Here is a 12885-nt window from a genome sequence, read left to right as displayed (position 1 = left end):
TTAGTAATCACTCAGTGGCAGCCTAGTGACGTCATGGAACTTAAAAGGCTTTTTAACGTAGGGTTATTTTCGGGAGAAGGGGGATATCATTGGAAGCTGGGACATTTCCGTTTCCGGATCAAAAATTCGTAGGTTTATATTTGGAAGTCTACAAATTGTAAAACGTGCAGCTTGCCATAACAAGAGAACATTGCGAAATCCTTAAAGTTTGAAATTGATTCTCTACTAACAGACACTATCAGACTACAGTCCTTACGCAGTTCTCCGAACATACTGTGACTACGGACTCAACACAACTGAACAGGCTGCATGTAATGATGGATTTTATAATCAAAAGAAGTTAGATAGTTCTTCTAAGAGTTATTTCCAGGTAAAAGCCCAACATGTTCAGTATATTTGGAAGCGCTTTGGGGGCATATTTTCGGGAGGGTTTATTTCCGCAATTTGTTGTGATCGCACACACAGACAGCTCTTCAGCCCTAAAATGCCTCCACGTAGGACGCGGCTCAATACTGGAGTGAAAGCAGTTTGTGGAATCAACGCCATCTAATTTTCGCAACATGACGGCTGCAAATTAATTTTAAAAGTATTTGTGTCACTCTAGAAACTGTTGATTTTAAACTAATGATATCGATTTAGGAAACCATGCTGTCGTGAGTTTCTCAGCCGCTGTAAAGAAATTGTCAAGTCACTTTTACGTATTACGCAATGGTGACTTACGTAAGCACGAACGTAAAAATTACGTGTTAGTGGAAATCGACTCAACAAATTTATTGCTCGCAGGAATGGAAATTATTCAAAGCACGTTTTGTTGACGCACTTTCTACGCAGGCAATAATTTTTTTTTTTTTTTTGTGGCACTCACAGATCAGCTTTTTTCTTTCAAATTTCCACATGTCGCTCCGAAAAATACGTAAAGATGGCCGGCACATTTACATTGTTGATGTGAAATCGTTCGTCGGGTGTCAATGCCTACCACTGGGCCGATTTTGGTCACTCCAGTGACCATAGATTGAAAACGTGACAGAAAATTGGCGTTACTTTCGATTCTCACCAAATTTGGACAGTGGGATGATCTCATCATTAGCCAATAACAGGCCTTATTATATGGCTAGCTCCGCGAGCGGGCAAGATGAATCAAATCCTGCGCTGTGATTGGCTACCCGAGCGGGCAAGATGGAGCTATCTTGCCCGCTCGGGACTACCCGCCGTGTCCCGCAAGAAAAATTTCCCCGAAAGCCATATAATAAATCCTTTATTGACCAAGCTTGGTCGGTCAAGATGGCTGGATATTGGCCTCGTTCTTTTTTTGCGAGTTTATGGACCTCGACTCCGTCTCGGTCCATAAACTCGCAAAAAAAGAACTTGGCCAATATCCAGCCATCTTGACCTTACACTTGGTCAATAACCCATATATTTTTCAGCTCTTTTCGTCATATGCCCCCCTCGGGAGATTTTTGGCAAGTTAGTTAATTAAGTATGCAAGCCAACGTAATGGCGGACGCTCTCGGCGAAATGTTTATTTGCTCAAAATTGGGGCAAAATCTTTCGGAGATGGAAGTCAGGACATTTGTAAGGATACAGAGAGTAATTTGGGACCAGTTGCTGGCTTCTAAGGCTGAATTTATCCAGAAGTAAGCTGTATTTTCGTTTTCGTGCCGAAAGCCACGCGGTGAAATATCGGCTTGTTTTGCTGTCCTGTTCTGTTTTTTCTCTTGGTCTTTTTTCTAGCCTGCCGAGGCCATTCTTTCGTCTAAATCAGTTGAAAAAAGTTCGAAAATGATGTTCCCATTCAAGTTTAAGCTCCCAGGTGATAATTCTGGAGTTTTTTGGCCGAAACGTCGGCTTTGTTATGTCCGTGTTTTTCGGTTGCTATGGGCGACCGTAGCGCCCTTTGTTAGGTCAAGTCTGAGAAGTGAGGTCGCAAAAAAATTCTAATTAATTCTGGTTTTGTTCGATTTCGCTGAAATTTTAACACGATAAAGCTGGATTGTTAAGGAATAGATTTACGTTCTACCGATGTGTGGTAGCTATTAACACTAAAGTGATATATCGCTTCAAAATCAGGGTTTTGAAGAGACTTTTTTTGCAACGTGTGGGTTCGGCGTGATTTTGTAATCGGAAGATTTTGTTGACCCCAAAGGAAAAAATATCCCGAAAAGGTCATTTCATCGACGATTCAAACGAATATAAATATGTATATGTTCCGAGCTAACTTTCTGGTGAAAAAATATAATTTTTGACGCGCGCTGGGTTTTTAATTTTTTTCCCGCGAAACACAGGGTATGTGAAGAGTTAAAACTACCTTACCGTGAATATTTCGGCAAAGTGACCACATTATTAGCCATTTGTGTCACACTTGAAAGCTGATTTCATGTCTCGTTTGAACCGACCATTAATATGGTCGATTGCTCGAGTAACTGATTATTTTCCTATTTAATTGCTACCCTGAATAATAATAACCTTTGCTCCTTCAGTCTATATGTAAAGTTATAAGAATTCGTGTAATATTTATCCCGGGCAATAACGGCCACGATTCAAAATATTTTTAAATATTAAAATGGCCAAACTTAATGTTTCAAATTCTCTAAACTTCATTTGACATATAGCGCAATATTGGTGAATTCCCGCAAAGGTACGAATTTTTTTGATAACAAATAAATTACAATAAAATATCATCAAGGTTTTAAATGAACTTTATTATAACACTGAAAGTGTACTAACTACGTACCCTGAATACTCCTATCTTTATTCCTAAAAAAATAGTTCTGGTTATTGGCGAATGTTTTGCCGTTACGAACACATGAACATGCTACGTTCAACTGTTGCAAACAACGAAATTCACGCGCACAATACTACAAACCCTTATGCTTTCAATCTACCAGATATTATTACAAACTGGGTCATTGGATTATGCAATTCGAGAGTTTTCATTGGCTTAGCCATCATGGGTTATAAGCCACTGATTCCATGCTCTACAAATGTGGTGAGCATGAGCGTGATTTTTGGGGGCATTTTTATCTTTATTTTAGTCTATATTGTTTTCTATATTTTGGAGACGTTTTTAAAAAAACAATTATTCCACTCGCGCTTGTTGGATATGAAATGATTGCAGCCAACTCGGCGCCATGCGCCTCCTTGGTTATCCACCATCTCACATCCAACGCGCCCTCGTGGAATAATTGTTAATTATCGGACAGACATTGAGAAATTTTCTGTTTGTTTTGTTTTATTCAAGGACCCAAATTTCATTAGTCCCTCAACACCTGCGATTCAATAAAGCTCTTAACAAAATTCTCGCTCGTGATTGGTTCTCGGCGCGCCGACCAACGTCATTCACGCGCCGATTACGCGCACTTTAATTTCTTCACTCTCAATGTTTGCTACAATTTTAAAACTTTTGGAAAGCGCTACAAACTTTCTCGCTCAAAAGAAGTTCTCAAAAGACATTTTTAATTCCGAAATTTGTAATAGATACGATTAATTAGTAGTTGAACCTCAAGTCGTGCTTGAAATTACTCGCGCGATTACTCCCTAACCCTAATATACTTGAACAACTGATTGACTGAGAGCAGTTCAGTTCAAATGTAACACCAGTGCAAAAAGTGTAACACCAGTGCAAATTACACACCGTAATTCTGGATTATGACTGGCTGAAAGACAATAGGATATTTTCTGAGCCAATGATATCAAGTAAAGTGATGACGAAAATTTTGTGTGGAAACTTTGAAAAAAGTTTTCTCTAATGAGAAAAAATGGCTTCAAAAAAGATCTTCCGCCACTTCGTCCAAACGAATTTTTTTTATTGATGTTTATATCATTAATAAGTACTTTCATACGGTTTTCCTCGTTCAATTTGAAATTAATTTGCACTTGTGAGTTCTTCAAAAAGCTGAATTTGCGCTGGTACAAATTAATTCCAAATTGCACGCGAAATCGTATGATTACCCACACCAATCTTATTGTACTCCACTCGGTCCAGTTACTATATATGGGTTATTGACCAAGCTTGTCTACGTCTCGGTCCATAAACACACAAAAAAAAGAACTTGGCCAATATCCAGCCATCTTGACCGAACAAGCTTGGTCAATAAAGGATTTATTATATGGCTTTCGGGGAAATTTTTCTTGCGGGACACGGCGGGTAGTCCCGAGCGGGCAAAAAAGCTCCATCTTGCCGGCTCGGGTAGCCAATCACAGCGCGGGATTTGATTCATCTTGCCCGCTCACGGAGCTAGCCATATAATAAAACTTGTTATATAACTATACCACTTTTGGACTCAACGCCTTGTGTTAATCTTAGTTTTAATAGCTTTTAATATCGATTGGAGGCCGCACAGACATATGCTTTATACTTGCTTTATAGTTTCTTTTCGGTCTTCTCGCCACTTTTTCTCTTTAATCTAGTTTTATTTGGATTGACTAGTTCATTTCTTTTGCATATCAGTATGGGGCAAATATTAAATCAATAATAATATAATATTCCCCAATTTTCAAAACTGCGTATGGTCCTAAAAATATTTGAAGGTTAGTAAACACGATATAATCCATTTTGCGCGGAAACCTGTTCGCTTCTCACAACAAATAATGTCCGCGGACAAATATCCGGGCATATTTTCGCGCTAAATGGAGGCTATTGTTTATGACCATTCTTACAAAGAACCAAGAGTGAAAATTACTTGTTACTCGGTTTGTTCACAGGATTAAACACCTGCGTGCATAAGGTGTTTCGGCTTTGTCACGAGACACGACAAGGGAGGCCGAAGCTTTCTTTTGAACCTTGCAGTCACTAAGGAGTCCCTTAAAAATTCTCAACGAACAAGCGTTTACACGGTCAGAGCAGTCACAAAGACGGTACTTTCGGGCCTCCGTTGCGTTAACGCGCAAAGGTATTTCAGTTCTTTCGTTCCATTCGTCTTTATCTGGGTCATAGCACTCAATCTTTGTCCCTAGCGAGTCGCTGTCGTAGAAATGTCCTAATGCATACAGTGCATCGTCCACGGACAAGATCTGTGGAACCGCGTCGGAAGGCATGTACAAGCTTGCAATAAACTGCCATTCGTTCGTTGTTTCATCGTAGACTTCACAGGCATTTGATATCATTTTATAACGATTAATTCCGCCAGTGACAAAAATTTTCCCGTGCGCGGAAGCTGCGCAAGCAAACGCTCTCTCTATCTGCAAGTTGGCTAGCTTGTCCCCCTGTTTTTTAACGAGATCGTACCTGTAAACATTTGGCAGCACTGGGCGCCTCCAGTGGTTTCGCATTCTTCTTCCTCCAATGAAATAAACAAAACTGTCTTTCGCTAAAATGCACATTCCTTCTTGGGAAGATAAACTCACCATTGTGAACTTTAATGATGATATATCTTCCCAAGTGTTTGATTCGGGTCTGTACTTCGAGATGTACGGAGGAACGTCGTTCGGGTGATTTTCCGTGAATTCCGACACCAAAGCGAACATTTCGTCCTCATTTCTAGCAAATATTTGCCGCACATTCCTGCCTTTTGGGTATGGAAGCGACCTCCAAATGTTAGAGAGTGGATCATAGCATATCAGTCGTTGCAAAGGTGGGCAGATACAATAAAGCTTCCCTTGACAAGGTATCAGTTGAGAAGGGGGATTGCAAAATGAAAACGCCCGGGAAAATGAGTTTTTACCTATCCTACACAACTTGTCCTCGCGAGGAAAAAATCCCAAGATATGCTCTTCGAGGCAGCATACAATGACAGTGGTTTCCAGGCACTTTCTTGGTCTGGTAGGGAGATCGTGATAGCTTTTGCAGTCAATCACCTTCATTGCGTCCTTCACAAGGTCCAAGCAATCTCCATTGCCTCTTACGAGCTCATTCGTCACGACATCACTTTGTAGATAGTCACGCGTGACATAAACAAGGCGAACGTGTCGAAATAATTCGGTGAAATGTTTCTTTCGTTCAGTTTTGTCACGATTAATCCATCTTAGAATGATCTTAAATACATCTTCCTCTGCACTAATATCTATCTCATCGCTTGAAATCCACATTTCAATTCGTTTGCTCGACATATTCATAAACTCTTCTGTTTTTGCCACGGTGGTGAAATTTGAAAAGATAAACTGTCTGGCCTTCGAAAGAAGTTCCTCGCATTGGTATATTTCCGCAAAATGGTAACTTGAAATGCAGTTCGACACATTCAACGTCTTTAGATTTACTGCAACCCGCTTGGCGAGAGTTTTGAGTTTTGGAAGAAACAAATAATCAGCCAAAACTATTAGGTCTTCAGCAATCTCTAGAGTGGATATCTGAGTATTTCCGGTGTAAATAAACTCTAGTGTTGCCGCCATCACAGCCTCGCTAAACAACTCCAACCGAACTATACCTTCTTTAGACTCCTTCATGTCGCTGTCTAGCAGCTTTTGAAAGAAAAGACTTGCCTCTGAAAGAACATCTCCATGAGCTTTAAATTCTACTTTCCCACCATTGACAACCAGAGTAACATCGCATGGATGGTGGGGCGTTTCTCTCGGTTTGAAAACGCGTTTGAAACTTCCTTGTTCGCGGTTATCACGATTCAGTAATAAGCCTTCCATCTAAAGCTATCTAAAAATCAAGTTTTGGCCGATGAGGTTCAGTCAAAGGTTGGCGTGACTTCTTTCAAAGCTAATGACCGTCTCGGGACCGTCACAGGTAATTCGCGTGCCCGTCAAGAGTCAAGGCTAGTTTTGGACTAAAACTACTAGAATCCTTCACATAGTTAGGACAATTATTATCCGCACCCTATTGTGCTTCAAAACTTTAAATGATACTGAAGGACAAACGAAATGAATCGTAGCTAGTCAGATGACGACATGCAAGGTGCAATCTACGTCCGAGTCAACCTCGTTCCCAGGGTCCTCTCTCTACCTCGATACTTTCTCGAGGTAGAGAGAGGACCCTGGGAACCAGGTTGGCGCCGAGTGTCATGTTGCTATCATAATAAATGATGTCATTTCCCGCTTTTTCCCGGAATGTTCATGTATCTTTCATTGCATGCACAAATGAAGTTTGCTCAATGGGATTGGAAAAAAAGTAGCTCAAAACTGCCCCACACAACGATCAAAAAACGTAGCTGATCGAGCTGGAAGTTACAATCCGTGTAAACGTAGAATGATCATTTTAAAATTCGCGCGGCGCAGTGGGATGGGGCAAAATTGAAAGTGACCGAGTTCTGGTCATGGGACTTGGTTTTGGAGATTTTGGGGGCTGTTTTGAATTGGTTTTCGACGAAGAAAACACGAAAGAACAAGCTGATATCGGTACCCAAGGTGAGGAAGTTATGCTAGCTAAAACGTTAATTACGAAAAGCAGAGCATGACGGGACGCACGGGGCTTCTACTGTAAGTACCGCAGAGAAATGGTAGGAGCTTTTCCTAGCATTCCTTACATACTCTCACTAGGGTTCTTCGTCTTGCGGCCAGGGAAGGCGTCATAATCTGTTTTAAAGACTTGTGGATGATATTAAATAAAAAAAAAAACCAGAAAGGGCCGATGGAGTATGAGACGAGCTTTAAAATGAAGTCACGATATTAATAGTGCTTTAAAAGTAAACAGTGCGTTCGAGTCATTCCCGATGCTTTCAAATGATGGCGGACTCCACCGACGCCAATAATCTGGAGCAAAACAAGGTCATTATATATCGGATCACGTCTAAACACACGTGAAGAAAGACTTGGGCAGGAAAAAAACGTGAGCGGACAAAACTGGGGAATGCCGATAAATCAAGTAATCCCGCAATGATGAACGAATTACACAACATGAACCTTCCTCTGCTTCTCCCCTGAACCAAGTTCAGATCTACGAACTGAACCTGAAGATACCAAAGTGCCTACAAATGGCTGTTGAGCGCGGTGAGCAGACGTAAATGTCTTGTTTACCTAATGAAAGCCATCACAATAAACTCTGAGCCCCGGGGGAGGTACTTTGGGAATTTGTGGGTAGGGATGTGCCGCTGGGACCCTGGAACCCTTAGCCTATACCAGAGCTAGTTCAGCTGAATTTTGCTACCCTATACTAGAGAAAACTCCCCCAAATCCCCCCATCTATCAACACTGTTGAGGCTGATTTGCGTAAATTTAAACTTGTTGATTTGATTTTTTTTTATATATATTTTTGAGTAGTAATTCCTGGTTTCCTTAGTCTGGACGAAATCTTCAACCAACTAGTCAGTTTTGTGAAAAATGATACCCTATTCTAGACCCAAAAGCTCTGATTTATATACCCTTTCCTAGAGTAAACTGCTTGAAAACCATACCCTTCACAGCGGCACATACCTATATGGCCCATATATGGCAGTGCCCCCCCCCCCCCGGGCTCTGAGCTTGCATCGAGATGCTTGTCCGGGCGTAAAGGAGCGTTTGATTAATCAATCTAAAACAGATCTTAAGGAATAAAATCCCAGATGATCTGGAATACTTGTCTGAATATGTCGTTGGCAGTGGGAGCCACATGCAGTATTATAATGCTCGGCAATTGAAGTTATTGTGTAGAAAATATCGCATAATTACACAGCTGAGAGCAAAAAGAAAAAGTGCGAGGAGAAACTTAGTATATGGAGTTAAGATAGATTGTCAGTGCTTTAGGTGACCATGCACGGCTACCAATGGCTTGGCCAATCGCTTGGCCAATGGCTCGTACACGCAACGAATCGTAAAAGTCGGTAAGTAACGAACTCCGAAAGAAGTGAGCCCACCCCCCCCCCCCCCATCCTCTGAAAATAGAGGAACTAAGGTTCAAAAGTATAATTATTTTTCCAATCAATAACCTGAATAACGTACGATAAACTGCTGGCGATTCAACTAGGGAACGTATAGCTTATTCCAGGAGGCGTCATGAAGCGCCCTGGTGAAACCAACCCCGCAAAATTTTCATCAAGTAACAATAAGGTACTAACAGGACCTTTTCTTCAAATTGAAATTACTAAAATTGACAACTTTGCATCATTTTTAACAGGAACGCATAAAAAGAACGTTTAATCATATTGAAATTAAACACTCGACAAGAGCAGTTAAATATTTATAAAGCAGACTAACGTAGCAGTGCATCATGAACAGTAAAAATAGTTTAAGGTATCTTACATCACGGTCTACATATAAAGTGCCCACCCATGTGCCAGCAACATAAATTTGAACTGGAACGAAGAATTTCTAAACGATTTATAAAAACTCAGTGTTTTTACGAATTACACCCACAGCCTTAGAGAAATACAGCCCTGTTCTCATAGAATTAAAAAAAATAATAATAAAAAAAAACACCAGGAAGAGATACTTACAGTAGAAGTCATTTGCGTCCCCTCCTGGGGTGAGAGATTCTCGCCCATATCAACTTTCTTTTCTCTCGTAAGTTCTCGCGCGTTTGAAGATGCGCCAGACTCGCGTTTTAGGTGCGCGGATCTTAACCAATGCTTACTGAACTTTTCAAAGATGCTACTTTTAGCACCGCTCCAAATCTTTACACGTGTGTTTCACTTGTGGAAGTCTATCGATTTGGACAGTGTTTGGGTTGGAGATTCTCGCCCATATCAACTTTCTTTTCTCTCGTAAGTTCTCGCGCGTTTGAAGATGCGCCACACTCGCGTTTTAGGTGCGCGGATCTTAACCAATGCTTACTGAACTTTTCAAAGATGCTACTTTTAGCCCTTCCCCAAATCTATTCACGTGTATTTCACTTGTGGAAGTCTATCGATTTGGACAGTGCTTTGGTTAGAGATTCTCGCCCATATCAACTTTCTTTTCTCTAGTAAGTTCTCGCGCGTTTAGAAATGCGCCACACTCGCGGTTTTGGTGTCGGGATCTTAAACTATGTTTACTGGACTTTTTAAAGATGCTAGATTTGGCCCTTTCTCAAATCTACACACGTATATTTCACTTGTGGTAGTCTGTCGCTTTGGACAATGCTTGGGTTAAAGATTCTCGCCCATTTATATTTTTTTTCTCTCGCGTGTTTTCGCGCGTTTAGAGATGCACCACACTCGCGTTTCAAGTGCAGGAATCCCAGCCAATGCTTACCTAACATTTCAAAGATGCTACTTTTAGCCCTCGCCCAAATCTAAACACGTGTATTTCACTTGTGGAAGTCCATCGATTTGGACAGTGTTTAGGTTGGAGATTCTCGCCCATATCAACTCTCTTTTCTCTAGTAAGTTCTCGCGCGTTTAGAGATGCGCCACACCCGCGGTTTTGGTGTCGTGATCTCAAACTATGCTGACTGGACTTTTTAAAGATGCTAGATTTGGTCTTTTCTGAAATTTACACACGTATATTTCACTTGAGGTAGTGTGTCGCTTTGGACAATGCTTGGGTTGACGATTCTCGCCCATTTATATTTTTTTTTCTCTCGCGTGTTTTCGCGCGTTTAGAGATGCGCCACACTCGCCATTTCGGTGTCGATGTCTCAAACTATGCTACTGGACTTTTTGAAGATGCTAGATTTAGCCCTTTCTCAAATCTACACACGTGTATTTCACTTGTGGAAGTCTGTCGATTTGGACAGTGTTTGGGTTGGAGATTCTCGCCCATATCAATTTTCTTTTCTTTCGTAAGTTCTCACGCGTTTAGAGATGCGCCACACTCGCGTTTTAAGTGCAGGGATCCCAACCAGTGCTTACCTAAGTTTTTAAAGATGCAACTTTTAGCCTTCCATCAAATCCACACACGTGTATTTCACTTGTGGAAGTCTATCAATTTGGACAGTGTTTATGTTGGAGATTCTCGCCCATATCAACTTTCTTTTCTCTCGTAAGTTCTCGCGCGTTGAGAGATGCGCCACACTTGCGTTTTAGGTGCGGGGAGCTCAACCAATGCCTAGCTAACTTTTTAAAGATACTACTTTTAGCCCTGCTCCTAATCTTTACACGTGTATTTCACTTGTGGAAGCCTACTGATTTGGACAGTACTTGGGTAAGAGATTCTCGCTTATATCAACTTTCTTTTCTCTCGTAAGTTCTCGCGCGGTTAGAGATGCGCCACGCTCGCGGTTTTGGTATCGGGATGTTAAACTATGTTTACTGGACGTTTAAAGATGCTAAATTTGGCCCTTTCTCAAATCTACACACGTGTATTTCACTTGTGGAAGTCTGTCGCTTTGGAAAATGCCTGGGTTAAAGATTCTCGCCCATTTATATCTTTTTTCACTCGAGTGTTTTGGCGCGTCTAGCAATGCGTCAAACTTGCGTTTTTGGTGTGCGGATCCCAAACTATGCTTACGGTTTCCTTTAAAAATGCTAGTTTTGGCCCATCCCCAAATTTGCGAAAACGTATTTCACTTGTACTGAACTTTTCAAAGATGCTACTTTTAGCACCGCTCCAAATCTTTACACGTGTGTTTCACTTGTGGAAGTCTATCGTTCCAGAAATTCTTCGTTCCAGTTCAAATTTATGTTGCTGGCACATGGGTGGGCACTTTATATGTAGACCGTGATGTAAGATACCTTAAACTATTTTTACTGTTCATGATGCACTGCTACGTTAGTCTGCTTTATAAATATTTAATTGCTCTTGTCGAGTTTTTAATTTCAATATGATTAAACGTTCTTTTTATGCGTTCCTGTTAAAAATGATGCAAAGTTGTCAATTTTAGTAATTTCAATTTGAAGAAAAGGTCCTGTTAGTACCTTATTGTTACTTGATGAAAATTTTGCGGGGTTGGTTTCACCAGGGCGCTTCATGACGCCTCCTGGAATAAGCTATACGTTCCCTAGTTGAATCGCCAGCAGTTTATCGTACGTTATTCAGGTTATTGATTGGAAAAATAATTATACTTTTGAACCTTAGTTCCTCTATTTTCAGAGGATGGGGGGTGGGCTCACTTCTTTCGGAGTTCGTTACTTACCGACTTTTACGATTCGTTGCGTGTACAAGCCATTGGCTAAGCGATTGGCCAAGCCATTGGTAGCCGTGCACGGTCACCTAAAGCACTGACAATCTATCTTAACTCCATGTACTAAGTTTCTCCTCGCACTTTTTCTTTTTGCTCTCGGCTGTGTAATTGTGCGATATTTTCTACACAATAACTTCAATTGCCGAGCATTATAATACTGCATGTGGCTCCCACTGCCAACGACATACTCAGACAAGTATTCCAGATCATCTGGGATTTTATTCCTTAAGATCTGTTTTAGATTGATTAATCAAACGCTCCTTTACGCCCGGACAAGCATCTCGATGCAAGCTCAGAGTTTATTGAGATGGCTTTCATTAGGTAAACAAGACATTTACGTCTGCTCACCGCGCTCAACATCCATTCGTAGGCACTTTGGTATCTTCGAGTTCAGTTCGTAGATCTGAACTTGGTTCAGGGGGAGAAGCAGAGGAAGGTTCATGTTGTGTAATTCGTTCATCATTGCGGGATTACTTGATTTATCGGCATTCCCCAGTTTTGTCCGCTCACGTTTTTTTCCTGCCCAAGTCTTTCCTCACGTGTGTTTAGACGTGATCCGATATATAATGGCCTTGTTTTGTTCCAGATTATTGGCGTCGGTGGAGTCCGCCATCATTTGAAAGCATCGGGAATGACTCGAACGCACTATTTACTTTTAAAGCACTATTAATATCGTGACTTCATTTTAAAGCTTGTCTCATATTCCATCGGCCCTTTCTGGTTTATTTTTTATTTAATATCATCGACATGTCACTGAAACAGATTTTGACGCCTTCCCTGGCCGTAAGACGAAGAACCCTAGTGAGAGTACGTAAGGAATGCTAGGAAAATTTCCTACCATTTCTCTGCGGTACTTACAGTAGAAGCCCTGTGCGTCCCGTCATGAGGTAAACTGAAACTGTTTCACCCTGAAAAACATCCATTGGAAGTATCCTGATAATATTTTTAACTTATAGCTCAGTTAGCAACAATTTACAATTTCTGATCCGATG

The 12885-nt window shown here is 41.0% G+C and overlaps 1 protein-coding gene across 1 annotated transcript; it reads right to left on the bottom strand.

The window, feature by feature from the left end:
* Window positions 1–4288: 4288 nt before the first annotated feature.
* Window positions 4289–7628, bottom strand: LOC110061856 (kelch-like protein 40). Its single transcript, XM_020768715.2, has one exon. It carries the CDS (start codon window positions 6568–6570, stop codon window positions 4696–4698), a length of 1875 nt encoding a protein of 624 aa, XP_020624374.2. The 5' UTR covers window positions 6571–7628; the 3' UTR covers window positions 4289–4695.
* Window positions 7629–12885: the final 5257 nt, after the last annotated feature.

The sequence above is a fragment of the Orbicella faveolata genome, unplaced genomic scaffold (assembly GCF_042242905.1).
Source record: "Orbicella faveolata isolate gen_17 unplaced genomic scaffold, um_ofav_v1 contig_2, whole genome shotgun sequence".
Taxonomy (NCBI): Eukaryota; Metazoa; Cnidaria; class Anthozoa; order Scleractinia; family Merulinidae; genus Orbicella; species Orbicella faveolata.
The sequence above is the reverse complement of the archived record's forward strand: the minus strand, read 5'-3'. Positions and strand labels throughout refer to the sequence as shown.

Excerpts from the sequence above, each read along its gene's own strand:
- LOC110061856 (XM_020768715.2), bottom strand. The coding sequence starts at position 6,570 with ATGGAAGGCTTATTACTGAATCGTGATAACCGCGAACAAGGAAGTTTC.